The 27,597-nt window shown below is 53.7% G+C and overlaps 2 protein-coding genes across 7 annotated transcripts; both read right to left on the bottom strand.

Moving 5' to 3' along the window:
* Nucleotides 1-945: 945 nt before the first annotated feature.
* On the bottom strand, nucleotides 946-1,759 carry Rps15 (ribosomal protein S15). Its single transcript, XM_075975509.1, has 3 exons — nucleotides 1,526-1,759; nucleotides 1,173-1,407; nucleotides 946-1,088 (listed from the first exon to the last, which is right to left on the bottom strand). The coding sequence occupies exons 1-3, from the start codon at nucleotides 1,615-1,617 to the stop codon at nucleotides 975-977; spliced, it is 441 nt and encodes a 146-aa protein (XP_075831624.1). The 5' UTR covers nucleotides 1,618-1,759; the 3' UTR covers nucleotides 946-974.
* A 3,636-nt stretch (nucleotides 1,760-5,395) lies between these two features.
* Nucleotides 5,396-27,585, bottom strand: Dazap1 (DAZ associated protein 1). Of its 6 annotated transcripts, none has more exons than XM_075975513.1 (12): nucleotides 27,417-27,585; nucleotides 19,976-20,016; nucleotides 19,474-19,640; nucleotides 19,226-19,291; nucleotides 15,799-15,906; nucleotides 15,187-15,235; nucleotides 12,501-12,583; nucleotides 10,395-10,548; nucleotides 9,345-9,374; nucleotides 9,052-9,192; nucleotides 8,273-8,449; nucleotides 5,396-6,240 (listed from the first exon to the last, which is right to left on the bottom strand). In XM_075975513.1, the coding sequence occupies exons 1-12, from the start codon at nucleotides 27,443-27,445 to the stop codon at nucleotides 6,068-6,070; spliced, it is 1,218 nt and encodes a 405-aa protein (XP_075831628.1). In that variant the 5' UTR covers nucleotides 27,446-27,585; the 3' UTR covers nucleotides 5,396-6,067. The 6 variants fall into 6 exon arrangements, with proteins under 6 accessions (XP_075831628.1, XP_075831627.1, XP_075831626.1 ...); XM_075975512.1 differs by having other exon boundaries at nucleotides 5,396-6,243; XM_075975511.1 differs by having other exon boundaries at nucleotides 15,799-15,909.
* Between the last annotated feature and the right edge of the window lie 12 nt (nucleotides 27,586-27,597).

Here is a 27,597-nt window from a genome sequence, read left to right on the forward strand (position 1 = left end):
GCTGCTGAGCCCGCCATGTATAAACGCGGAACACATACTACAGCTTGACCCTGTAAAATGGACAAACAGGTCTGAACCCCCGGTCTTTGACTACTTAGCAAAAACCGAGCTAAAAGTCCACTGGGTGGTGGAGGCAGAGGCAGGTGGATCGGGGAGTTCGAGGCCAGTCTGCTCTACACAGTTCCTGAATATTCAGGCTACAGAGAAACCGTCTCAATAAACAAAATAGGTAAAAGTCAGGTGGTCAGATGTGGTACACTCGGAGACCGAGACAAGGTTGAGGTTTTGTTCCTTTGATCCAGGCGACCCCGAGTGACGGAGAGACGTGGCAGAGGGGCTGGCGCAGACGTAGACAGAGAAATGGATATGGGAAGTAACGCTGTAAAGACGGGACTGGCCTCTGCCAGGATCTGAACTGGGAGGCAGGCGAGGTAGCCTGCCTCCAAGGAGGAGGGGCCAGGCCTGGGATGCCCCTCTCCCACACACCCAAGAGTCCCTGGTGCCGCTGCGGGCAGGTAGCTCATGCTGCTCTTGCTGAGGACTCCAGGTGATCCCCAACTCTTCAGCCTTCGTGGGCACAGTGGGCAGCTGGAGTCTCCAGTAAACTGAGGTTATGTGGCTGGCTGCTGCTAAGCCAGCAAGTGCATGCCTTTAACCAGCGCTCAGGAGTCCCTCCACTCACAGCGTCTGTCAGAACCCCTTGGGCCCTCTGCCACCTCCCACGCCGCTCTCCAGGAGACCCTGCTCTCCCGGCAGCACTCATCTCAGTTCCTGCTCACTCTCTTGTGGTCCCCGCTTCCCCACGCACCCCCAGCCATCCTGCTCACTCTGCAGCTTGTGTTGTGCCCAACAAGGCAGTCCTGAACGCTGGGCAGCTTAGACGAGCCCCGGAACCGGGGAGGATACCCCGCCCCCCAGGAGCCCCAGAAGAAAGCGGACTCCGAGGACTGAACATGAGTCTTTATTGGCCACAGCTACTTGAGGGGGATGAAGCGTGAGGAGTGGGTGGCACCGATGCCAGGCCGGCCGTGTTTCACAGGCTTGTAGGTGATGGAGAACTCGCCCAGGTAGTGGCCGATCATCTCCGGCTGCAGGTGAGGGTGAGCGGAGTGTGAGCGGCCGGGAGGGAGGAGCCGCCCCACCGCTGCCCCGAGCACCCCTCCTGTGCTCACCTTGATCTCCACCTGGTTGAAGGTCTTGCCGTTGTACACGCCCACCATGCTCCCCACCATCTCGGGCAGGATGATCATGTCCCGCAGGTGGGTCTTCACCACCTCGGGCTTCTCCATGGGCGGCGCCTCCTTCTTGGCCTTTCTCAGGCGCTTGAGCAGCGAGTGCTGCTTCCGCCGCAGGCCGCGGTTGAGGCGTCGCCTCTGCCTGGCGCTGTAGAGCTGCATCAGCTGCTCACTGTGGGGAAAAGGGCCGGGGCGGCTCAGGGCCGGCGCTGGGGACCCTCCCCGGGCGCACACCCCTCCACAGTGGACCCGAGCGTCACTCCGGCTGCCGAAGGCGCCGCGCCGCTTACTAGGACATGTCCAGCAGCTGGTCCAGGTCCACGCCGCGGTAGGTGAACTTGCGGAAGGTCCGCTTCTTCTTCTGCTCCACTTCGGCCTGCATGAGCGCGAGTCGGGGTTAGCGGGCCCCGGAGACCCCGATCAGCGCCCCTGAGGCCTGTGACCCCCGTCCCCGGGCGGATGGCGCCCGATACACCAACACGGAGAACGCCGAGCCCGCGTACTCACCATCTTGGCGGCGACTCGGAAAAGGAAGTGATGGCTGCGACTGCGCAGTTATTGCGAGCTCCGCCGGAAGGCCACGCCCCCAGCCGCACGCCGCTTCCGCTTTCCCAGAGACTCTCCGTCGCCCCCTGCTGCCAGCCCGCGCCAAAGGGGTGTGGTTCCATTTGGGGTTTTGTTTTGTTGTAGTCTATCTGCCGCTCTTTTCTTTCTTTCCCTCTCTCTGTCTCTCACATGTACAAGTTCTCAAGGAGTCCCGGTGCTCTCTAACTCATGGCAATCCTCCTGCTTGACTTTGTATTTTCATTTATTTGTTTATCTTGCTTTTTCAAGGCAGGGTTTCTCTGTGTATCCGCCTGCCTCTGCCTCCAGGATGCTGGGATTAAAGGTGTGCGCCACCACCGCCCGGCTTTGTTTGTTTTCACTTGCGTGGAATGTGTGAGAGACTGTGCTGGTCAGGGGACAAGGCAGAGGAACGAGTTCTCTCTTTCCACCACGTAAATCCCGAGAGTTGACTTCAGGTCACCCAGTGAGCCATCTCCCCACCTACTTCTTTTCTGTTTTGGACAGCGTCTCATGTAGCTCAGGCTGGCCTCAAAGCTGATATGTATTGAGAATGACCTTTTGTTACGCCCAAATCCGCAAAGTCCCCCCAAAACCAACAAAGAGACCGAGTCCCGTATGTAAAAGCAAAGAGCCTTTATTTTATATAAGTTTGCAAACTCCGTCTCTCCATGTGTTCCGCGTATTGGAATAAAGGGAGAGCCCCGAGCTCAGTTAGAATAGGGTTTTATAGTAGTAAAGGTGGGGGCGAGGGGTTTCTGAGGTTCAGGACCCCTGATTGGTTGACATTTGTCTGGGGTGTCCTGTTGACTGTGTGCTGGCAGGTGGTCCTATCTACAGCGGTTGGAACATTAGGCATTTCCTTTGAATGTTCTGCTCTTGGGTGGTGTTCAGGTAATCTGCTTCTGGTTCTTCCTGCGACCAGGTATTTATTGCTTCAGAGTAAACTACTGAGACTCAGGTCTACCTTCCTGCTGACCTATAGAACCCATCTTGGCAGGTGTATACCAAGTTTCCCTTCTGGTAGTCCTGTCCCCACTTCTAGAGTGGTCTGTCCCACCCACCATGCCACCAGCTACAAAAGGGAGGGCTGTTTTTAGTGTTGGCCCTCAGTCAGGCATGATGGCATGTGCCTTTAACGCCATCATACAGAAGGCAGACAGGACAGCCAGGGCTGCAGAAAGACATCCTGTGGGGAGGGGGAACCCCCCTCACTCCATACTAGCAGGCTTCATACTCAGGATCCTTCTGTCAGCCTCCAAGGCTGAGGGAGCCGCTCTCAGGTGCATACTCTGCGACGTATTTGACGGAGGGCAGGACTCTGGCTTCTCTCACAACTCCCACATTTAAATAAAACTTAAATCCAAAGTAAACTACTGGCTTAGTGCACGGCCAGGACTGTTAGCAAAACAAAGGGAACTAGCCCTGGGGGGTGACCAATACCCTTTGTCCCACCTACTTAGTCCTGCAGGTTTGAAGGCAGTTGGGGGGGGCAGGGTCTCTCAGTCAAACCCAGAATTAAAGGCGTGCACCACCACCGCCCCATCTGTGAAACCCTGCCTTAAGACAAATAGGCACACACCTATTATCCCAGCACTCGACGGAGGCAGGTGGATCTCTGAGTTCTAGGTCAGGCAGGGGAGATACTTTAGTGCTTAGGGCCCCTGCTAAGGCAACGTTCAGCGTGAGCTTGGAGGCTGCCTGCAACTCCTCCTGGGAGGTGGAGCCAGACTCCCCACAGCAAGTTGGCAAGCATGATTAGAAAAATTAGCCTCTTCTGGGTTTGACTGAGAGACCCTGCCTAAAACAGTTTTGGTGGCACACGCCTTTAATCCCAGCACCTGAGAGCTAGAAGCAGGTCGATCTCTTGAGTTCCAAGTCAGCCCGGTCTACAGAATGAGTTCCAAGAAACCACGTCACAAAACAAAAAACAAAAGAATCTACAATTAACATAAAAGGAGCAGGTAACTGTAGGAAACAAGAACAAGCACACCTGTGTAAAGAACAAGCAGGGATGGGAGATGCCAGCCTGGGTACAGTGACAGTAAGACAAGGGGACCATGGTGTGGTTGACATGGAGTCCGTGGAAATGGGCCTGCACCCCAAGCCCTGCCTAACTATGCTGTGACAGGGTCTTTCCTGGATATTTAATCACTTTATGTACAGGGTGTGTGTGCACACGTGTTAGTGTACGGGAATGCTGGCCCTGGGGCCACATCACCTGGAGCTGAAGACACACCTGCTGGCCAGAAGAGGGCACCAGATCTCATTACATATGGTTGTGATCTGTCATGTGGTTGCTGGGAATTGAACTCTGGACTTCTGGAAGAGCAGCCAGTTCTCTTAACCACTGAGTCATCTCTCCAGCCCCCCCCCCCCCCGCACCCTTCAGCCACAGACAGATTTGTTATTTGAGACAGGGTTTCTCTGTGTAGCCCTGGCTGTCCTGGAACTCTCGCTCTGTAGACCAGGCTGGCCTCGAACTTACAGATCCACCTGCCACTGCTGGGAGTCAAGGCCTGCACCATGATCACCTGCCACTTAGCTTAATCTTTATCTTGTATGTGTGGGTGTTCTGTCGCATGGACATCTCCGCACCACCTGTGTGTGGTAACCACAGGACCCAAAAGGCCCAAAAATCCCCCCCCCCAGGAAGTTATGGATGGTTGTGAGCTAGCCATGTGGGTGCTGAGGATTGAACCTGGGTCCCTCTACAAGAGGGACAACTGGGGCTGGAGAGATGGCTCAGTGGTTAAGAGCACTGCCTGCTCTTCCAAAGGTCCTGAGTTCAATTCCCAGCAACCACATGGTGGCTCACAACCATCTGTAATGAGGTCTGGTGCCCTCTTCTGGCCTGCAGTGATACAAGCAGACAGAATACTGTATAAATAATAAATAAATATTTGGAAAAAAAAAAGTAAAAGAGGGACAACTGCTCTTAACTGAGGAACCTCCTATATAGCACTACCTAGTTCCTTTGAGACAGGGTCTCACCCAGGTTGGCTTTGAATGGAATTCAGACGTCTGCCTGCCTCTGCCTCCCAGGTGCTGGGATTAAAGGCGTGCACCACCACCGCCCGGCTTCATATTTCTTTTAAAGGTGTACTTAAGGGTGTGGAGAGACAGCCCAGCGGTAGCACCTGGTGCACTTCTAGAAGACCTGGGTTCAATTCTCACCACCCACAAGGAGGCTCTCAGCCATCTCTAACTCCAATCCCAGGCCATTGTGGGACTGTATGCACTGTATGCAGAGGGCAGACTGACACACATTAAGGGAAGATAAACTTAGGGCCAGTAAAAAAGTTCAGAGAGTAATGCACTTCTCACAGATGAAGAACCCAGCAAGCTCTGACATGCCCTCTGACCTCCACAAGCACACCTTGGTATAAGCCCCTCCCCACACCAAAATAAATTGTGGTGGATGTCACATCAAGGCCAAAAATGGGACTCCAAGTAACCAACCCTGTCTCCTGCATTCTGCACTTACCTTTAATGGGGCAGGTCCTGTCAACTGGTACTCACGGGCCCTCCAAAGCGCACAGAGAAGGACAGAGGGAAACAAGCCAGAGTTACAGACACAGCAGACACCACTCAAGTTCTGATCCAAACACGCTGCTTTATTCAAACTGGGTCAAACTGGTCAATGGGAACCTGAGCCCGGCTGAGGGACCTCCAGCAAGGCCATGCCTGCCACCCGTGTGGGGCTCAGGCCACCTGTGACGTCAGCACTGCCACCTGGGCCAGGAGCCCTGTGGCACCTACAGCCACACAAGCCGCTCAAAGCAAGGAATGAACAAAAAACCAAATGCACGCAGTAGTCTATGCCCGTGCCCCAGCCCGCGCCGGCGGGAGCTAGGGCCCCCACTTCCCGCACCCGAACCCTGCTTTAAATTAAAAAATAAGCCAGTATACATCGTAGAAAATTTCTCTTAAAAATCTCACAATTTGTAAATGTATATTTTTTCTTTAACATAAAAGTTTACAATATACGGTAAAACAAAAGGCTCAGGAAAATAATCTCAAAAAGAAAAAAAAAAGAAAAAAGAAAAAGAAACCTGAAATTCTGAATTAAAGCTGAAGGCGTTTTTTAAACCCTGTTGTTGAACCAGTGACGTGTTTTTATTGTGCTGATGGGTCAGAGAAAAGAAATATATTTAAAACCTCAGTCCAGATGCGGCCTTCGCAGCCCCCCCCCCCCCAGGTCGAGTGGTCGTTTATTTTGCTCCGAGTGTGTGATTGTCACGAGTTCACCAGTTCCGGATCCTGCACTAGCGCCGGTAGGGGTGGAAGCCCTGCACGTTGTGGTTCTGCCCGCGTCCGAAGCCGCTGCCACCAGCAGGGGGACCCCCTGAGCCCGGCACCGAGGGGCCCCCATAGGAGGGTGGCTGCTGGCTGGGGTCCGAGAAGCCCTGGCTGAAGCCACTCAAGTCCTGCCCGTAACCTGCTGGGAGAGAGGCTGCTTAGCCTAGGATCAGGGGACAGAGACCCGCCCCATGCTTCTTCCAGAGCATCCATCCCTGTCGCAAGGAGAGGGGGGGCTGGATGTTCAATCCTGGGGTCTGAGGGTGGCCTATCACCCAGTCCCGATGCACCCCACACGTGAAGTCAGAACTGGGGCACTCAAAGAATGCTCAGGCCCTCTCCCCAGGCGATGGTAGCGCCACCTCCCAGTACTCAGGAGGCAGAGGCAGGCGCATCTCTGTGAGTGTGAGGTCAACCTGGTCTACAAGAGCTAGTTCCAGGACAGGCTCCAAAGCTACAGAGAAACCCTGTCTCGAAAGACCAAAACAAAAAACAAAAAAAGAAAAGAAACATAATTAGGCCCACAGAGCAGACACAACCTGAACTGACAGTGTGTCAGAACCAGGACAGCGCAGTTTGTCCAGCCTACCCTCCCAAGAACCCTTTAAGCCAAGCTCCTGGCTCAATGGGGATGACACCATTTCCTGCCTGCGTGGCCAGTGTGCAAAGCCACCTTCATGCAGGCCACTCCATCCAGGGCAGCAGCAAGCAGGACCCAGGCACCACTGGCTCTGGCCTGTGGATGGTTGACCTTAAATGCCCAGAGACAGAGGAAGTAGGAGGAAGGCCACACCTCCCCCACAACAGGCAAGTGAAAGCAACCTGGAGACCTGGCTCAGAGCTCAGCTAGCAGGCACAGTCCTTGGCCACAGCACAGCAGCTCTCGCTCCAGGGGTCAGCTGTGTGACCCAAGCAGGCCAGAGCAGGGGCACAGTCCACGCTGTAACCAACTCCAGTTTTCAGAGAGGATGGCTCTTTCTGGCCTCATGTGGTACACATAAACTCACCCAAACACACAGCAAATAATTCTTAAAAAGAAAATTTCCTTCTATAAAAACAGGAGCAGAGGCTGGGCGGTGGTGGCGCACGCCTTTAATCCCAGCACTGGAGAGGCAGAGGCAGGCGGATCTCTGTGAGTTCGAGACCAGCCTGGTCTACAGAGCTAGTTCCAGGACAGGTTCCAAAGCCACAGAGAAACCCTGTCTCAGGAGAAAAAAAAAAAAAAAGGAGCAGAGGTATATACTTTCAATTCCAGCTCTTGGGAGGCAGGTACATGTCTCTGAGTTTACCAGCCAGGCTACTTAGTTGAGACCTGTCTCAAAACAAAACAAAACCACCAAACAAAAAACAAAAACAGCCCACGAACCTGGGTGTGGTTGAGTTCAAGGCCAACCTGTGCTAGTAGGGTAAAAGGGAAACTCTTACCTCAAAAAACAAACAAACAAACAAAAACCCAAGGGAGGAGGGAGGGCAACACCGCAGTGAGGTGTTTGCTGCCCAACCCGACGATGCGAGCTCCATTCCTAAACACTTGATAAGAGAACCAACTCCAAGGTAGCCCTACTGCCCAGACATGCCATGGTACATGCATGCACACACAACACAAAGCTAAGTCTGAGGCTGTCACTCCAAGTAACACATGCCTAGCCTGTGTAAGAGTGTGGATTCGAACCCAGGACAGAAGCCCACTTGTGTACAGCACAGAAGCCTGGTGAGAAGGGGGCACCTATACCGGGGTGAGACAGGCTGAAGCAGGTCAAAGCCACCTTCCACAGGCACCTGAGTCACCCACCAGAAGGTCCCAGTGCCACAAGAAGCTGACAGTGCAGAAACTGGCCACTCCCTGCCATTGCTGGGTCACTCATCCCACCTGACCAAGGCAAGGCTGGCTCTGGCGCTGGGCCCACAGGTGCACACACGGCACTCAAGTGAGGCCACCCCGACTGCCCACACACCAGAGACTGCTTTGGTGACTGCACCAAAGAGGCTCTTCCAGAAGACAGCTACAGAAGGTAGAGCCCAGGGTAACCCTGACCAAGGCAGGGCTCAACAGACTTCTGGGAGCCCATAGCCCCACAGAGATATAAAATGGAGTACAGCATCCCAGAATCCAGTCTGGTGACCTCTCCTGCTCCTGCCCATCCTGGGAGCGGCCAGCCACACCCACTTACCATACTGACCATAGGGGAAGTCCGGCTGGGCTGTTGGGGGTTTGCTCATGTCAGGGGCTGCCTGAGACGGAGGTGGCGGGAAGGCCAGTGGGGCAGCTCCTGGGGTAGCAGGTGGAGGAGGGACCCCTGGAGGGGCGAACTGATCAGGAGGTGGGGGCGGAGGCCCATAGCCAAAACCTGTAGGGATCAGAGAGAAAGGCATGAACAGCTGGAACAGCTGCAGACCTGAGTACGGGTCCGAGTGGCCACCAAGAACACTAGCAGACATCTCAGCAGGGCAGACTGAGACTAGAGCACCAGGCTAGACTGTACGCAGGCAGGATGCTACAGCTAGCCATCACCAGAGCCAGGGTGCAGCTCCTTGCTGAATGCCTGCCTAGCTCCAAGAGGTCCCAGCCTCCACCCCAGCACCACAAAGAAAACAACTGCTGCGATCACGCCATCAGTCTGCTCAGGAGGTAGGCCTGAGCTGGCTCCATCTTCCAGGTCCAGGCCAGGCTGGACAGGCAAGCTGGCCCCAGGCCAACTGTTCTGCCTAGGGCAATGTGGGCTGTTGGTCTCATTAGTAAATGCCTACTGGGAATAACAGGGATGGCCTGGGTCAGCTCCTTTCCAGAGTTCTACCACACACTGACTGCCCAGTCCCTAGACACCACTGGCCCAAGCCTGCATGCAAGAAACTTCCCATGAACTCAGCCAGCCGTGGGAGACAAATGCAGAGTGTGGCCACTCTACCCAGCAGGATGGGGTGACAGCTGGCATGTTGGGGTAGCACTCACTGAATTGTGGCGGGGCGCCATAGCCCTGTGGGAAGCCCTGTGGTGGGGGGAAGCCTCCAGGCGGTGTAGATACAATGTAGGATGTGAAGGGTGGGGGCGGGGGTGGGGCTCCTCTGCCCGCAGGAGGTGGGCCGTAGCCACCTGCAAAACAGAGTGGGTAAGGATAGGCCAGGTGGGCCGCCTGGGACAGTCCAGATCCAAGTCAAATCCATAGTCTCCTCCCAGCATTAGTCCCCAGTGCACACACAGTGACAATTCTACGGTGTGCACCTGACCCCTTACACTTGACTCACCAATGGCCTGTCCTGCTGGCACCCACATTCCTAGACAGAAAACAAAAAAGAAGGCGTTAGTCTGCCAAAGGAAGCTGCCCAGAAAAGCCTAGGCATGTGCACAAGTTTGTCCAGAGTGAGAAAGGAGGGAAGTCCGTCCATGGCTGGGGTGCTGACCCAATAAGAAAGGAGCAGGAGCCAAACACTAGGTTCACGGTTCTCCACTTACAGCCCATTACCATGCCTGCTCTGCCAGGATAGCCCTGTGCCTCAAAATGTCAGCCAGAGCAAATTCTTCCAAAAGTTACTCTTCTAAGAACAATAAGGAAAACACCATAGACGGAGTCCCTTGGTGTTCAGCACCCAGACACAGTGATCCAATCCTGGCAATACCAGCTAGAGTCTTCCAGATGAAGGCCTCCCCACACCACTGCCAACGGGCACTGTGGCCAGGCACTGGGAGGCTGCACACACTTAGCAGTAGAGGGGATGAACCACCTGCAGGCCCTCAGGAGAGAACACAGGGTGGCCAGGGGCCTGCATCACCCACACAGAGGTTTGGTGGGATGGTTGGTGGATGCCTGTCTTCCTGGCCCTTTGAGACTGAAGCAGGAAAGCTGGAAAGTTCAAGAAGGAAATTGCCCCGCTGGCTATGGTCAGCAGTAAGCAACAATTTAGCCTGTGACTTGAGTTCTAGCACCAAGGGGAAAAAAGTTTCATGTTCTACCTAGGTCAAATAGGAAAATTCTAGAAAATAGAGGGGCCCTCTGTACACTTGGGTACCCCAGGCAGCTACTGCCAGGCTCCTGTGTTTATTGCTGCCAGCTAGGAACTAGGCAGAAGTAGTGACGCACTTGGCCAAAATGACGCCCCATGGCCCTCAAAGGACAACTCGACAACCACCTCAGGTGCCTACCAGCCCTCGAGCCTTCCTGTAGCCTGAGCTCGTGGGCAGCAGCTTCCACGGTGGGGCTAGTCCCACCACTATGGGACAGGGAGGCAGCAACCACTTCCAGGATGCCCTAGTAGGGACAAAACCAGGCCTGTGTCTCAGTGGAGCCCCAGCCTTACCTTGTGGGCCATAACCTTGCTGCCATGTGGGGGGGGGCTGTCCTGCCCAGCCGTTGGCTGCACTGGGTGCCACGCGGCTGCCCCACTGGCTGGCTCCTGGCTGTCCTGGTGCTTGGCTTTTGCTGTCCCGAGGTTCAGCTCGTTTAACCTCCACCTAAATAAATCAAGTACACTTTAGGGAGAAGTCACAGTGGTACCCCTGCCCTTCAGACACCCATGGTGACTTATGACTACACTTAACACCTTATGACTTAAAGTGAGTACTTAATATAAAGCTTACTTAGGCCAGTAGGTTTCTTTCTTTAAAAAAAAAAGGAAAAAAAAAAAGAAAAAAAAGGTTTGCTCTTTAATTTCTTTGTATAAAAAATGTTTCTCAGGTACAGCGGATGCATCTGGAAGATGCCCTGTGCCCCCCACTGCAAGCAGCAGGAGACCAAGAACCCTCGGGAGACAGCCAAGGAGGGGCACTGAGGGGTACCCCGCTTACAAGAGGCATTCTCCTTCCACCCGCCGCCCCCCTTGCATACCTGAGAAACACGCTGGCTTTGATTCAATTATTTAAAATGTCTAGTGGAAGATAAAGACTTACCTTCCCCAGGCTAATGCTTAAAGAATCTCAGTTAACTCAGAGGAATGTCAGAGGGGATGGATGTAAGAGCCTTACGGTACAGCTAACAAAAAGTCAACAAACATGCAATAAAATGGACATAGGGATCAGTAAGCAACCTTCATACTGTGTTTGGCAGCAGCCCAGTCCTGGCTCAGCAGGGAGAGCAGATAGGGACCCTAGCAGAAGCTGATGTCTGACCTACTTAGCCAGGCTGCAAGGGGACCTCACTCCCTTCTGAGGGCTCACTGATGACTCAACAGCCCTACCCAGGCTGCCTGTCACCAGGGCTAGGCCCAGAGGCTCTGGCAGGGTCCTAGGGCAGGAAGGAGCACTCAGCACAGCCCCACCCTCACCCCCTCCAGCACCCAAAGGTGGTCCCAGTGGTGGGAACTTGGTGGGCAGCAGATGCCGTAAGCTGAGGCAGTGAGAGCAGGATCAGAGCTCGGAGTTAACGAGTCCCTGCAGCCCCCGGGGACTTGTCCCGCTTACAGAGCAGTGTGTGCCCAAGGCTGGAGGAACTTGGGCTGCATCTGCTCAGTCTGGAGTTTAAACACCATGCAGGCCCAGCTCCAGGCACCTGGAGTCTGCCAGGGGCTGCAGCGACCAGTAAAGGTCAACTGGGGTCTTAAGGGAAGGGACCTGAGGGTAGGGTGGCACTGCACAGTCCTCTCTAAACTGCAACTGTCCCGGGACCCTCAACCACAGTCACACAGACAGCCCCTCTGCCCTCCAGGCTGCATGCTGGGGTGTCAGAACAGGGCTGTCCCATGTCATCAGTGTCTATCCAGGATGAACAGAGCCTGTAGGCCACAACCTGGGCTGCTGCACGGTCCCAGAACAAGAGATGTCCCTGTCCCTCTGTCCTTGGTTCTAGCACAGGAAGCCACAGGAGTGGCAGGTAGATCTAGTCTCAGAGCTAGGGCCAGACATAGCCAGGGCAATCATGCATGCTAAGGTGGCTAGAGTAGCCTTCATGAGGGCTGGACGAAACCCTGAGCATGCGGCTAGAGAGCTCCGAGGCCTGGGATCTTGGGAGGCCCTGGGCCCGCCCTGCCTACTCTGGCAGCAACACAGTATGAAGATGGAACACCAAAGGTCACTTGACTGCACGTGGTTAAGTGCTATCAGAGCATGTGGCTGGTCCCGGAGTTTCACAGTAAGTGACCCAATAGAAAACCAATCCTTCAGGATGTTTCAGTACGCTCAGTTTGGAGCTGGACCTCGGCCTGTGGAGGTCCCTGCTCATCACATTAAGGTCACTGTTACACAAGGGGCTGGGCCACATCTGAAGGAGTGGTCATGGAAACCGAGCCTGAGGCAACACTAGGGTCTCACTGAAGGCGGCCCACCTCCCAGGGCCCCAACCTCTATCCCATCCCCCCATCCAGGGGCAGTGCTCCAGATGTCCTGCTGGGGAGTACCCACTTTCCAGTGAAACCCCTCATTGCCTAAGGCTTGGCTTGGTCTTAAGGTAAAATAAAACTACAACTACACACTTTTTTGCCCATGATGTCGTGAAAATGCATGTTGACAGCCTGGTCCACTGATTGTTCGTCCTCGAAAGTAATAAATCCAAAACCTAGCCAACGACGAAGAGTGAATCAAGGTAGCAGGGCGTGTGACACAAAACAGGATGATGAACAGTATCAGGGCGGCCACGGGGTCGAACTGGGTTTCAGACAAAGCCTGTGTGCAGAGGGGCCATGGCCCACATGGGACTGGGGACAATGGGTGACATTCACCCTTCTCCGGGCTGAGTGTGGCCACGGGAATCGGGGTGCCTGGGAGGCAATGGAGGACATGTGGTGTGCTCTGGTTTTTCTGAAACCCAGCTTCTCCCCCAAGGTTTGCAATTGGCTTCGCAGCTAGTGCTCACAGCAGCCCCCGCTGTTCTAGGCGGTACCGAGTGAAGTTCCTATAGCGCCTCGCCAGGCTTACCCAACACTGTTGGCTAAGCCGCGGAGTCCTGTGTCTAACAGTCCTACTCCTCTACGCACATATGATATAGGTAAATACAGGTAATACACAAAGATACAGGCCACAACGGGTTCCAGCAGGTCAAATTCTGCTGTCAGCAGCAACAGCAAGAGGCATGGTGTCATTAAAAAAAAAAAAAGGAAAAAAAGAAAAAAAGAAAAAATAAAAAAAAAAAGAAAAAAAATTTCAAAGGAAAAAAAATTTAGCATTTCCCAAACACAAGAAAGTGGCAGTATAAACGAAGTTTGGTTGGTCTGGGCAAGCGCGGTCACCCGGCTAGGGGCAGGAAGGACAGGGCCTTTGGCGCTAGCATCTCAAGCGGCGCTCAGGCCCAGAGACCTCAGGGAACAAAGGGTGTAGGAGGCTCAAGACAGAAGGGCCAAAGGCTCCAAGAGAACTTCACAGCAGAGGCAGAAGGATGAGTGACTAGGGACCCTGGGCAGGACAGAGAGCTGGGAAGGAGTGGCTTGGGACAGTCAGATGGGACACTGCAGCTCAAACAGGGAAACAGCCCTATGTGGACACGGGGGGGAAAGAGATGGAGACAGGAAAATGTGGCTGAGGGACAGAGGTGACATGGGAGAGGAGGGCAGATGGGGCTAGGGGCTCCTGCTGTCCTATACAGACAGTGTCAGGGCACGAGAGAAGCCAGATGGAACGGTAAAGGTAGAGTTTATAGGAGCTGGAGGCTGAAGAGACGAGACCAGGGACAGAGGACAGAGGAGAGTAAAGGGACTACAGACAGGGTGCTTGGGGACCAAGAGATCTGCAAGGACAAGATGGCCTGCTATCTGAAGTCAGCAGACACGGAACAGGAAGGAAGAGGAACACTGAGACCCACCAAGATCCTGGAGGAGCCAGCAAAGCCAAGAAGGAGAAGAGGTGCTATAGGACCCTGCTAACCCAACCACTGCTAGCTGCCACCCACTGGGACACTTCCAAGCCCCCAGGGACACAGGCCCACATGCCAGCCCCAAAGCTCTTGGCCCAGCTCCTGCTGCCCCTCCAGCACAGGCCAGCAACACTAGCTGGGTCTGGCCAGGCCAGGTGAGGGTGGCAGGAGGGTGGCGGCAGCTGTGCCAGCCATGGGCGGGAGCGCCTAGGAGCTGCCCTTAGAGTCCCGCACACCGAGGCTTCACAAAGTCAGAGGAGGCATTTGGAACACAACATAGTGATGAAGACATTTGAAAAGTTGACATTCTCTCAAACGGCGGGAGTGTCTGAAGCCACCGGGCTGGCTGGGTCCAGGCACAGTGCAAGAGGCCGTGGGTCGTGGGGGAGAAGCCGGGGCAGGCTGTCTACAACGCTGTGTCAGAGGCAGCAGCGGGACAAACACACTGAAACTTCGTTTACACCCCACGGGAGCAAAGCCGCTCCGTCCTCTGACTGCGGGCGGGCCTGTACCTGTGTGACTTAACTTAGCACCTGGAGAGAGATCTAGAGAGACATCGTTAATCACAGACAATCACAGAGAGAGGAGACAGCTTACTTAACGGTACCGTATTCTATGATACTACGTACGTCATTAAGCATGTATGTCTACCGTAAATTAAGACTAAGACTTAACAGCTAAACCACACGAGTGAGCAGTGCGTCCTGGACGAGTGGAGGAGGCTCAAATGGCAAACTATGCTCCCGAGTGGTGGCGCCATGGGCGCCTTTGCTGAGGGGACAGGTGAATGGAGACCGTGTGAGCTGAGGGAGTGCAAGGCACGAGGGCTGGGGGAGGTGGAGGTCCTGTACCGTGGAGCACTATGGCCCAAAATAGACACTGAACCAAAAATGTGGGAGACAAACAGCCACAAAAACAAAAGAAGAGCTAGAGAGCGAGGGTGTCACCTGCTCCCTGGCCAGCATGGAATGAGTGCAGGCAGTGAGGGCAAGAGTCTAGGGGTGTTGCTTAGCCTGGCTAGAGCTAGGCAGTGCTCAGTCAGACGCGGGCAACGAGAACAAATGAGGGCTTAGAAGCCCGTGTTCGGAGCCCTTTAAAACCAGACGGTGTGTTGGTATTCATGTGAAGTGGTCAGAACATCCATCCCACAGGGAAGCGGGGACAGAGTGTGATATGAATGGGAAGCATGGATCTGTCTGGCATGTGGCCCAATGGCACTGGCTGTGTAGCATCCGACCCTGGCCTGTCTAGGGCGAGATAGTTTGCCATCTGAGGGGAGGACATGGGTCAGGATGAACAGGTTCAGTTCTTACCTCGAGGTCGCTGCTTCTCTGCATCATAGATCATGACTACCTCGGTGACCTGCGGACAAAGGGTGGATGATGCAGGCACCACAGAGCTATTCAGCCCCAGTTCCAGGAGGTCCCAGGGCACCAGGCAAATGAGAGGCAGCTGTGATCCTGGTTGCATAGCCCAGGAGGGACGAGGTCTGGGAGACACCAGGCAGTCTTCCTGTGCCATGCCCTGCCCTGCCTGATGGACACACACCACCCCAGAGTAATAAGCATTCTCAGGGTCCCCAGGTTACTGTCAAGCCTGCCCGATCACACCTCCGTACAATGCCTAGCAGCTCAGGCTCCTGCAGTCTTATCTGCCCCACAAGGAGCTCCAGTCTCTCTGGCAGAGCTCAAGTGGAATAGTGCCAGGAGGCCAGTGGTTTCCACATCAGAACCCTATGTGGGCACAAGTCCATGTGTCCAGGGGATCTGGTCTCACTAGGGTCAGCTGCCTGACCCCCACAGGCAGCACGCCTCCTAGCCACAGCTAGCTCCCTATTGCCCAGGGCAACACTGATGGGGAGAAGTAAGGGTGGGGGCATGGCAGGGGAGGTGCCCAGGATGGCCAGAGCAGCGCGCAGAGCTCACCACTCCGAACTTCTTGAAGTACTCCCTGAGCTCCGTCTCACCGCAGTTGTGGGGAATGCCCCCCACAAAGATCTTGTTGGATTTGCTGCTGTCGCTCCTGGGTCCTTTCTGCTGTCGAGGAGGAGGAGGGTCAGTGACTTTTGGTGGCCCGCTCCCCCACAGCTTAGCTACCACAAAACCCTTTCCATAGTTTTGTAGGGTTTGTTTTGGATTTTTTGGGTTTTTTTTTGTCTTTGTTTTTCAAGACAAAGCGTCTCTGTAGCCCCAGCTGTCCTGGAACTTGCTTTATAGACCAGGCTGGCCTCAAACTCACTAAGATCCACCTACTTCTGCCTCCCAAGTGCTGGGATTAAAAGTGTACACCACCACTGCCTAGAGCTTGTTGTTCTTTTTGAGATGGTCTCACTATGTAACACAGGCTGGCCTTCAACTCATGGTAGTTCTGCTGCCTTGGGCTGTCCACTGCTGGGACACCAGACGCAGATCATTCGCTCTGTCCCTTGCACAGCTTTTACTTGTTATTATGGAGACAGAGTCTCACCATGCAGTCCTGGTCTACCTGAAACTCAATATGGAGAATGTACAACAGGCTGACCGTAAAGTCAAGAGGTCCACCTGCCTCTGCTTTCCAATAATACTAGGATTAAAAGTATATACCTCTCTATAAGAGCTAGTTCTAGGACAGGCTCCAAAGCTACAGAGAAACCCTGTCTTAAAAAAAAAAGAAAAAGAAGGGGGGGTTGAGAGATGGCTCAGTGGTTAAGAGCACTAGGCTGCTCTTCCAGAGGTCCTGAGTTCAATTCCCACCACCCACACGGTAGATAACAACCATCTATAGTGAAATACGATGCCTTCTTCTGGCACAAAAACATACATGCAGATAGAGTACTCATATACATAAGAACAATAAATAAATAAATATTTTTTTAAAAAGGGAAGTGTGTACCTCCCATCCCCACCTCCACCCACCCCAGCTCAGACGGTGCCTGGTTCAGCTAAGGCAGAGCACAAGCTAGAACTGCACACCACTCTGAGACACAGCACACAGGCACCTGCATGATTTCTCTGGCAGCACATACTTTGCCTTGGAGAACACTGAAAGGAGAAAAATAGCTCCGAGCTATGCTCTGACATCTACCTGCACACTGTGGCATGAACACCCACAGACATACAGCAAATACATGTAATTTAAAAATTAGAATCAGGGGGGCTGGAGAGATAGCATTGCCTGCTCTTCCAAAGGTCCTGAGTTCAATTTCCAGCAACCACATGGTGGCTCACAACCATCTGTAATGAGGTCTGGTGCTTTCTTCTGGTAGGCAGGCATATATGCAGACAGAATATTGTATAAATAATAAATAAATTTAAAAAAATTAGAACCAGGCTGGGCGATGGTGGTGCACGCCTTTAACCCCAGCACTCGAGAGGCAGAGGCAGGCGGACCTCTGTGAGTTCGAGACCAGCCTGGTCTACAGAGCTAATTCCAGGACAGGCTCCAAAGCCACAAAGAAACCCTGTCTCAAAAACAAAAACAAAACAGAAAAAAAAAATTAGAACCAGTAAAAGCAACCACAAAAGACGAAACAAAACAAAACAACAACAACAAAACAAACAAACAAATAAACAAAAAACACCGCAATGTCTGAAGCAGGGGGAATCCCTGTGAGTTTCAGGCCAACCAGAGCTACAGAGGATCATGTCTCAAAAAAATGGTCAGGCAGTGGTGGCACACGCCTTTAATCCCAGCACTCCGAGACACAGAAGCAGGTGGATCTTTGAGTTCCAGAACAGCCAGGGCTATCTCAAAAAACAAACAGGGGGGGGGAGATGAAAACGGCCTACACTGTAGAGATAGTCAGGGGTTTAGCTTTCCTTCTTTCCTTTTTTATTCCAGTGCTTGAGACAGTCCTGGCGCCTTCCACATGCTAGAAAGTGACCATCAATGACCTACACTCCCAGTGCAGATGGGGATTTGGGCAAAGTTAAAAAGCTCAAAGGCAGTCTCAGGGGTACCAGTTGGCCGTGAGAACTTGGAGATACAGGGACTTAGGGAAGTTTAAAGCAGCCAGAGGACATAGCCTGCCCCCCTCTCCTGACCATAGCCCCATGCATGAGGACCCGTGGTTCCATGTGTAAGAACTGCACAGTCCCCGTGGTCCCATGTGTGAAGACTGTACAGTCCCCATGGTCCTAACCACTTTGAGTTAAGAGACTAAACTTAGCTGGCTATGGTCACATAGGCCTATCAGCCTAGCATTCGGAGGGTGAAGCAGGAGGATCCTGGTTCCTGGCTAGCCTGGGCTACATGACATACTAGACTTCAGGGAAGCATATCACTGTGCTAATGACAGTGGGCTGACCCAGGTAAGAAGCTCATATGCTAGGCCAGGCCACACTGAGAAGTTTCAATGTGTAACCTCCAGAACCCCAAGAGGCAGAGCCAGCCAGTCCATGGTGCCCACAGCAGGACACCCCTGCTGAGGTCTCTGTGTGCAAAGCTGTAGCCTAGCAAGCACAGAGCTGTGCTAGGCTTACAACTCTTTTGGAAAATGGCTTTCTTAAAAGAAAAGGTAGCCAGGCGGTGGTGGCACATGCCTTTAATCCCAGCACTCGAGAGGCCGAGGCAGGAGGCTAGCCTGATCTACAGGACAGGTTCCAAAGCTACAGAGAAACCCTGTCTCGAAATCCCAAAAGGAAGGAGTGAAGCTGTCAGCAGTCATAAATTTCCTGGACCTGGAACCCAAAGACTACCTGCCAGAGGGAATGCCTTACTAAGAAAGTGCTGGAGAGATGGTTCAGTGGGTAGGAACACTGGCTGCTCTCCCAGAGGACCCGAGTCTGACCCTGAGCACCCACACAGTGATTCACAACTATCACAACTCCAGTTCTAGAGAATCTGACACCCTCTTCTGGCCTCCTTGGACACCAGGCACTCAAGCATTGCACAGACACACATGCAAACAAGATACCCACGTATTTGTAAAAAATACAAATAAAATTTGAAAGTTATCGAAGAATGGCAGCTCACACCTTAAATTCCAGCTCCTGAGAGGCTGAGACCTTATCACCAAACAAGTGAGCCACTCGCAAAGGCCCCAGGAGCCATGCATAGTGTACGCACAGACTCCTGCACAAGCCACCATTCCTGCCTGTCCAGCAGGCCCATGTGAAAGGGAAGGCTGTCTGCTGCCACGGAGGGAATACCGAGATGCGCAGCCATGTGACCACAAGTGGCAGGCTCCTGCTGCTAAGGGCATGAGCCATCCCACCCTCCTAGGCGGGACTAGTAAGAATCTGTACCCAGCCCAAGATGAAGAGCTCCAACATCCCCTGGAATCCCACTCCCCTTGTGTCGGGGCAGAGCAGAGGACATGGCCACCCACCATCCTCCAGTAGAACCCAAGCACCCAGCCCAACCCAGCCTTACCCAGCCCTCCTTGGGCCGCGTTCGCTCTGGCTGCATCCCCCGAGGTGTGCATGGCTTCGGGTCAATCTGTAGGAAATATCAAGCCAGAGAGGTCAGCAAGAAGTCAATTCTTCTGCAAAGGGCATTGCATTGGCCACTACTGCAAGTACCCACCCCAGAGCTTGTCGCCTCCAGGCCTCTAATACACCCAATCTTCAGCAGCCTGAACCCTGCAGTCAACTATGGGGAGAACCCATGAAGTCACTCACATTCCGGCCATCCAGGGTGTGTGGTCTGCTGGCCAGCACTGTCCCCACACAATTGGGGTCTTTAAACTTGACAAACCCGAAGCCTCGAGATTGGTTGGTGGTTTTATCTTTCATGATGACACAATCCACAACCTCGCCATACTGGGAAAAGTAGCTGCGCAGAGTCTCTGCTCAGAGGCGGGAACAAAAGCACACACGTCTCTAGCTCAGGCATAGACGCAGCACATACGAACATAAAATACACACAAGTGCGCACACAGACACGCCTTTGGAGAGCACCAGCCTCACCCAAGATGCCTGGCAGCCAACTACTAGGGAAGAGGGCATAAGGTATAAGGAGACAACACAGACTCACATGCCAGGCCATCCTGCCTTGTGCTAGCAAGGTGTGGACTAACTGCGGGGCATGGGAGGGCAGGGCTGGAGAAGCAGAGCAAGCTCTGCTGTGGGACACAGACACCAGGGCCAAGACTGTCCATGGTTGGGATGCCACAGCTCCTACCTTGAGTGGTGCTCCAGTCCAGGCCACCCACGAAGAGCTTCCTGCGGGGAGAGGAGGCTCAGGTCAGCTGATCCCTTTAGGGTGTCCCACCCACAGCAGGCCCACAGGCAGAGGGATGTGCTCAGTCACCCTGTGGGGTGCAGAGCTCAGCAGAGGACTTCTAGCACCCACACTATGGCAGACACAAGAAATAACCTTGCTGGCACAGAAACGGCCCTGTCAGAGTCAGTCTACCAGGAAAAGAGCCACTGTGCCCACAGGCAGCTTCTGCTGACACGTCACCTTCGGGAGAGAAGCTGCAGCATAAGCCCAAAAGACAGTCAACTAGAGAAAGACTGATGTTAGGACATGGCTCAACGAAGCCACGGACAACAGTGGCCCCTGAAAGGCCTGGGGACCCATCTGTATGGCCCAGTTTCCAAGGCCAGCTGCACTCAGAGCGACGCAGCAGCAACTGTATCAGATGGCCCATGGCCTCAGCAGAGAGCACTCACCGTCACCTGAGACACTTAGCTCAGGAGCCATGCAACCACTCTCCCCCACTCCCCCACCCCCGTCCAGCAGTCAGGAGAGTCTGCCCCAGTAGCTCTGCTTACTGACCCTAGACAGGACACCTGGGGCAAGTCCCTGAGCAAGAAGGGACCACAGAGCCAGAGCCACCATCATTCCCAGCAAACAAGGCAGAGGTAGGCAGATCTCTGAGTTTGAAAACAACCGAGCGAGTTCCAGGACAGCCAGGGCTGTTACACAGAGAAACCCTGTCTCGAAAAACCAAAACAGAAACCCAAACAAACAAACAAATAACCCTGCTCACCTTGCAGGAAACGCCAGAGCCAGGCTAGAAACCAGAGACATGAGAGCCTCAAGTGGCCCAAGCACTGTTCACAGCCAAGTCCCATAACAGAGGTGCTAGCCATGGCAAAGCATGAGTAACCACACAGGTCCCTCACTTCACAGTGTGGAAGGGGGGCAGCAAGGCTGCTAGCCCACTGCCCTTCTGGGACCAAATCTGTGCAAGGGATCCAGGTTGGGCAATCATGCAGGTGGCTCAGGGCCCAGCCTCATTAACATAAGACCACGTGTCTCCTCAGGCCACAGCCTGGGAAAGGCAAGGTATACCCACTGAAACCAAAACAGAGCAAGCTCAGCTCTCCGACCACACCAGGCTGCCAGCAGGCCTTCCTAACAAAGCAGGAGGCTACTGGGCCAGGAAAAGGAACCGGTCAGGTGGGTCCAGCACCCCCTTGAAGTACTGGGAGAGTGCCAAGCGTGCATCAAAGTCCAGCACAGGAGGCTGTTGCAGAAGGATCAGAAGTTGGAGACCAAATAAGATTTTGTTCGTTTGTTTGTTTTGTTTTTGGAGACAGGGTTTTTCTCTGTGTAGCCCTGGGACTCGCTCTGTAGATTCGCCTGCCTCTGCCTCCTAAGTGCTGGGATTAAAGGCAGACAAGTTTAGAGAGAGAGAGAAGAAAAACCAGCTATGTCACCAGCATAGCTGCATTGTAGATGGAACCTAGGAGTTGTCCCATTGCTGGTGTGGCTATTGTTTCCGGCTATATCTGAGGAAAGCAGGGCTCCTGGCCTGTGCTTTATGCTTTGCTCAGAAGAGCCCATCAGGTGAGACAGGCCCATACTCACAGAGGTTCTAGAAGGCTCCAGGATGCAGGTTTCACTTCCTTTGTGGCTGAACCCACTCTCTATGCCTGGAGTGGAGGGCAAGTATTTAACCAAGTAAGAGAGAGAAAGGAAGGAAAGCCAGACCCTTGGGAGGGCCTGCTGGCCAGCCCCCGAGCCCCGGGAGGCAGCCACTAAGACCCAGGCTGGCTATGGAGGGAAGGTGAAGGCAAATTGCAGATTAAAGGCCAGCAAAGGCCGCACACAACTCTGCCAGGCAGGCTATGGGTGACAGCACTGATCAAGGGGCCTCCAGGGGGAGCTGGTGGACTTGTCACTTATGGGCATCCTGCCATGGTTGGCATCCCGCACCCCACATTCTGCAGCCATCACTTCCTTTAGAGGTTTCTGGCAGCTCGTGGTCAGGCAGCCCCCTGCTGCGCCTTCCCAGACTGGTTCCCCAACTCACCTACAAGGACATGTGACCCCCACTGACAGGAGTGGATGAGAATGTGACTAAGGGGCCTCATTTCTAACAAAGTCTACTGGTGGTTCTACCCTCCCAGATGGCCCTCAGTGTGCATGCACTTGTCTCATGGCCCAAACCACAACCACAACCCCTACAATGGCAGCCCCCGAAAGAAATAGTAGTGTTACAGACACCTACACACCCATGCACGACTCCCATCCCATGTGCCTGCTCATCCTATCTATCCCACCCCTTCCCCAAAGCCACTCAAGCCGGTGACACCGAGACTCTCTCTGAAAAGAGATGGGTTCTCACCAGCCTTTGGGAAGCCAGTTCAAACACACAAGTCAAGCTCACTGCAGGCACCCACAACACAATACCTGCAGCCCCTGAACTGGGGTCAGGGAGCAAAGGCCCTGGCCAGAGGCAGTCCAGCCATGGCCTGCAAATGAAGTGACAACAGAGTCACCCCAACTGCTGCCCTCACACCAGTCTCTCCGAACCTAGAGAACCTTGGACCTTGTAGGCACCATGCAAGCCCAGGACACCCCACCCCGCGAAAACCACCCCAAGACACAGCCCCAGGGCAGAGAAGATATTTATCTTCACTGAGTACTCCAAGACCAATACAAGTATACCCCTCCAATGAATTGTCCCAGAAAGAGCAACCGCAGTTAGCCTACAGCAGTTGCTGGCTGAGGTCTGAGGGTGTCCTCCGGGGTTCAGGGCCAGGCAGCTGGTTCCCCAGGGCAGGGACACTGCACAGTGGGGGCCTTCAGATGGGACACAATATGAATAATGAGCTGGGCCCTGACACTGCATTCCACCTGCCAGTAGTGCCACAAGAAAACAAGATACTCAACCCAATCTCAAATGCCCAGCATCCACATCCAGAAAAGACAGCCAGACCCTCCTCCAGGCCACACACAGACCCAAGTCTTCCTGTGAAGACTTTGTCTCCAGCATGCCCAGTGTGCCTGCCTTTCACTCTTCCCATGATGTACAGCAGTCAGTACAGACACCAGCCACCAGATGGATTTTTCTCCACCACCCTGTCCCATAGGTCTGTCACTGTGGGAGCTGAAGAGCAGAGTGACCTGGGCCACCCTAGGGGACTGCAGGAGCTTCTATCTTTTTTTTTTTTTTTGGTTTTTCGAGACAGGGTTTCTCTGTAGCTTTGGAGCCTGTCTTGGGACTCCCTTTGTAGACCAGGCTGGCCTCGAACTCACAGAGATCCGCCTGCCTCTGTCTCCCGAGTGCTGGGATTACAGGCGTGCGCCACCACCGCCCGGCTTAGGAGCTTCTATCTTAACACGGGCATAGGCCTGACACTCAGGAAACATACTGAACTGGGCCACCTGTGATAGCTCTAGCAAGCAGGCCAACCTCCCCCACTTAACACAATACAGAAAACCAGACTCAGGACGTGGCATGCATGTCTACACTCCCTTCAGAGATTCTAACCCTCTGGGCCAACCAGATGTCTCATCAAGGCACTTGTCACCATGCCTGACAACCTGGAAGGGGCACACACACACACACACCTTGAAAAGATATGCAGGCTGAGAGTGGTGGCACACGCCTTCGATCACAACATTCACTCAGGAGGAAGAGGCAGGAGGATCTCTGAGTCTGAGGCCAGCTTGTTCTACAGACAGTCAGGGCTACACAGAGAAACCCTGTCTTGAAAAATCAAAAATAAATAAATAAATGCAGGCATGGTGGTACACGCCTTTAATCCCAGAATTCAGAAGACAGGCAGGTGGATTTCTCTGTGTCTTTGGCCAGCCTGGTCTACATATCAAAGTTTCAGACCAGCCAAAGCTTTGTACCAGAAAACAAACAAAAATCCACAAGCCCAACTTTGAGGTGACGTGAAGGATGGTCCCTTTGCTATCTTCCCAAGACATGGTCTTGAAGCCACTATCTACCTTCCATCCACCTCCTGGGGAGAGGACAGTTACATCACAGGTCCTGGCTAGCAGTGGCCTTGAGAAAGGATGGGTAGCTCCTACCAGGACCCGGAGCTCCCAGCAAATACACCCACCTACATGGATTGGCTGAACAGGCCAATGAATCCAGGGCAGTGTGTATAGGGAAAGCATAGAAGGACCTCCACACATCTAAAACAGCTCTACCAGCAAGGAGCTCATCAGGGACCTCAGATGTCCACTGCTGATGACCGGCTGCTATGCTTTCTCAGAAACCAACTGAGGGGAGACCCTGATTTGCAATTTTAGTATCTGGCTCTTCACAGATCCAGGCCCTAGGGTAGGTAGGTCCCCAGAACCTAAACAAAAAAGTTTAAAACTTATCAACAAAGGTTGGGTGTGCAGGACACACCTTTAACCCCCAGCACTGAGGAGGCAGAGGCAGGTCCAACTCTTTAGGTTCAAGGCCAGCCTGGACTGTAGTGCACTTCAGGACAGTCAGAGCTAGTAGTGAGACCCTATCTGAGAACCAAAACCAAGCACAAACTGGCCCTCTGGGTAGCTTCCTGGGGACCCACGGAGTCCCAGGCTTGTCCAGTCTAAACACCTAATCCTACTGCCCAGTGAGTCTGTGCGAGGCTGCAGTGGCACAGCAGGGTCTGGTACATCACAATGTCCTGAAGTCTATGCTGTCCCAGGAAAGGCCTGCAGCAGATGGTGGAGCCAGCAACTTCTGACTTGCCTCCCAGGCCCACAGACGCCCTTCAGAGCCCAAGCTATGAGCAGGGTTGCCACAAACCTACAGAGGCACCAGCACAGTGCTCAAGCTCATGGCTGGGGCCCAAGTGCAGCAGCCTCCTTCCTTCAGCTCTGATCCCGGGAAAGAGCCACAGAGGGGCACCCCTTGCTCACTATACCTAAGTCCTCTGTGCCAAGCACACTCAACACCAAAGGCATTAGGCAGTTCACCACCTCCCCAGGAAGCCTGTCCGAGAACAGTCAGATTCTTCCTACAGAGGCAGAGAAATCACGAAGAAACCACGACGCAGGAAGACTGAGAGGAACCAGAGCACCCCAAAGTACAATGTGGGAGACTGTCTCCCAACCCAGGTGGCATAAGCTACGTGTGTAGGAAAATGAACCCACACCATGCCTGACCATGTGCACCAACCCGCCAAGTTCCTGAGCCTGTAGGGGGAGCCTCAGAATGCCACTCAGAGACCCTTGGGCCAGAAAATTGACAAAGCAGTTGAGGAGCAGCATATAAGGCCTACTGGTGAGACCCAAGATGTACCAAACAGGATCCCAAAGGACCTCAGGCTCCTAGATCAGGTCCCTTTAGAATTCAAGATTTGTTTAGACCCCTCAAGCTCTGGTTGATATCAGAGTCCACCAAAGCCCCTGGGGTTCCCTAGTCCCTGAACTCCTCTGTGACCTCCCCGAGTCCCACATCAGGTTCTACAGCTCTAAAAGCTTCCCTCTGGTGGTTCCCTAATCCTTCAGTCTTATTTCTGGGTCTCCTAGCACTCTGCACCGAGCCCCCATATTCTGAGCTACTGTTTGGGCCTATGTGAGATTCCCCATCCATCCAGGCTACTATTTAAGGCTTCCAGGACTCAAGCTCCCTTCATACTCCCCCAGCACCCTGAGTTCTTGTTCTGAGAGTCCTAGCCTGTTTCAGGGGTGAGAAGGTCTTCCTGGCTTTTGGGTTTCTCTTTCAGGGTTCCCAGACCCCCCAGAACCACTGTTTAGAGCCTCCCTCTTATGAGCTCCCTAACACACTGGAGAATCTCTCCGGGGTCCCACAGACCCCATGGACTATCCTTTAGAGTCACTTATCTCCCTAGGTTCCCCTTTGGGGTCTCCCTATACTTTAACCTATTCTTTGGAGTCTCCTTGGTCCCCAAGTTATCATCTGATGTCCCCTCTACCTCCCTGAGCACCACTTTGGAATCCCAACCAAGCTCCTAGAGCTCTTGGTGTCTCCATGACCCTGAGCTCTCATTTGGAGTCTCCCCAGCCTCTCAATTATCCTATGAACAAACAACAACAGATAGAAATTTACAAAAAAAAAGTCTCCTTGAGGCTTTACCTATCCTTCTGGGCCTCCCTGACTTGGGGTGTCCATTTTGGTATCCCCTAGTTTGGCCAGCTACCTTCAGGTCTCCGCAGTTCTTTAGCTATGCCCTGGGCTCTCCTATGGCTACTGCTGGTGGTCTCCCCAGTCTCCTAACTCCTTACCTGTACAATCTCCCCTTAACTGCAATTATGGCTTGTGGTTCCCATAGCACCAAGGATCCTTTTTGGGGTTCCTTCAGCACCTTTATCTATCCTTTGGTATCTAACTCCATAGTTCAACTTATGGGGACCCCTATCTCCAATCTATCCTTTGGAAGGATCCCTCATTCCCCTCAATTTTTCTACAGGAGCTTCCTGGCATCCATCCACTTGACCCTCTTGAGCCCTAGTTCCTGTGTAGGGTCCCTTAGCACCCTGACACCTAATCTATTCTTTGGTGCTCCTGAACTTGGGGGGGGGTGTCTCCCTGACACCCACGATCCACTTAGGTCCCTTCAACACCTGACCTAGCCTTTGGTGTCTATCAGTTCCATGAACTATCATTTGACGGCCTCCCTAATCTCGGAACTCTCATTTGGAGGTTCCCACAATTATCACTGGAGACTTCTTGACCGCCAGAGCTTCACTTAGGAAGCCCTCTAACATCCTGACCTCCCTGCAGTTCTATATAGGTATCCCCAGCACCCTACTGTATCCCTAAGTTATCCCATGGGGTCTCCCTGACTTGTTAGACTTTGGGACCCCTCAGCACCCATAACCTAATTTATGGTGGGGGGTGAATCTCTGACCTCTTATCTATCCTTTGGAGTCTCTCAGCATCCTTAATATATTTTACAGGGTCTCCGTGACCTGTAATCTTTCTTTTACAATTCCCCACTCCCCAGAGTTATCCTACGGGGTTTCTTTGATCTATAATCTACTCTTTGGAGGTCCCTCAGCTTCACGAATTTAATATTTGTGTTCCCAAGGACCCTGGTCCACCTTTGGAGTCTCACTGGCACCTTGGATTTCCTGTGGGGGGGTCTCAGCATCCCTAATTATTCTATAGTGCTTTCCTGACTCCAGGGCTCCTCTTAGGGATCCTCAATACCCTGATTATTATTTCGGGGTCTCTGAGTACGATGAGTTATGCTATGGGGTCCCCCTAACCCGTCCACTATCATTTACGGTTCTTCTGACGCGTGAGTTGTCACCTTGGGTCCCTTCAGTTATCCCTGGGGTGCCTTTGGGGCGCCCCCCAGCACCCCGGCTCTCCCCTTAAGTCCCGGCCCGGCCGGCCCGGCCGGCCCTACCGCCCCGGCTCCCCGGCCTCCCTCGTTATCAGGCTGGCCCGGCCCCGTGTCCTCACCCGATCTCGTCGGCGCCCGCGCTGTTCATGGCGCCCCGTCCCGGCCCGCTGCGCCCCGCTCCTCCGGAAGGTCACCGCTCGTCCCTCCCCGCGGCCGCGGCCCGGATCTGCGCAACGGCGGCGGCGCTGAGCCTCCTCCCTCCGCGCCAACGGTCGCCGCGCGTCCCCGCGCCGCCGCGCC

This window comes from Microtus pennsylvanicus, chromosome 6 (assembly GCF_037038515.1).
Source record: "Microtus pennsylvanicus isolate mMicPen1 chromosome 6, mMicPen1.hap1, whole genome shotgun sequence".
NCBI classification, from domain to species: Eukaryota; Metazoa; Chordata; class Mammalia; order Rodentia; family Cricetidae; genus Microtus; species Microtus pennsylvanicus.

Bases quoted from the DNA above. Each gene is read 5' to 3' on its own strand.
- Rps15 (XM_075975509.1), bottom strand. From the start codon at position 1,617: ATGCAGGCCGAAGTGGAGCAGAAGAAGAAGCGGACCTTCCGCAAGTTC. The intron at 1,408-1,525 runs GTAAGCGGCGCG...TTTTCCCCACAG, and splicing joins CAGCTGCTGGACATGTCCTA to TGAGCAGCTGATGCAGCTCT. The intron at 1,089-1,172 runs GTGAGCACAGGA...CCTCACCTGCAG, and splicing joins TCAACCAGGTGGAGATCAAG to CCGGAGATGATCGGCCACTA.
- Dazap1 (XM_075975510.1), bottom strand. From the start codon at position 27,445: ATGAACAGCGCGGGCGCCGACGAGATCGG. The intron at 10,549-12,500 runs GTGTGTAGTTGT...TGATTTATTTAG, and splicing joins ACGACATCATGGGCAAAAAA to GTGGAGGTTAAACGAGCTGA. The intron at 8,450-9,051 runs GTGAGTGCTACC...TGATCCCTACAG, and splicing joins TGGCGCCCCGCCACAATTCA to GTTTTGGCTATGGGCCTCCG.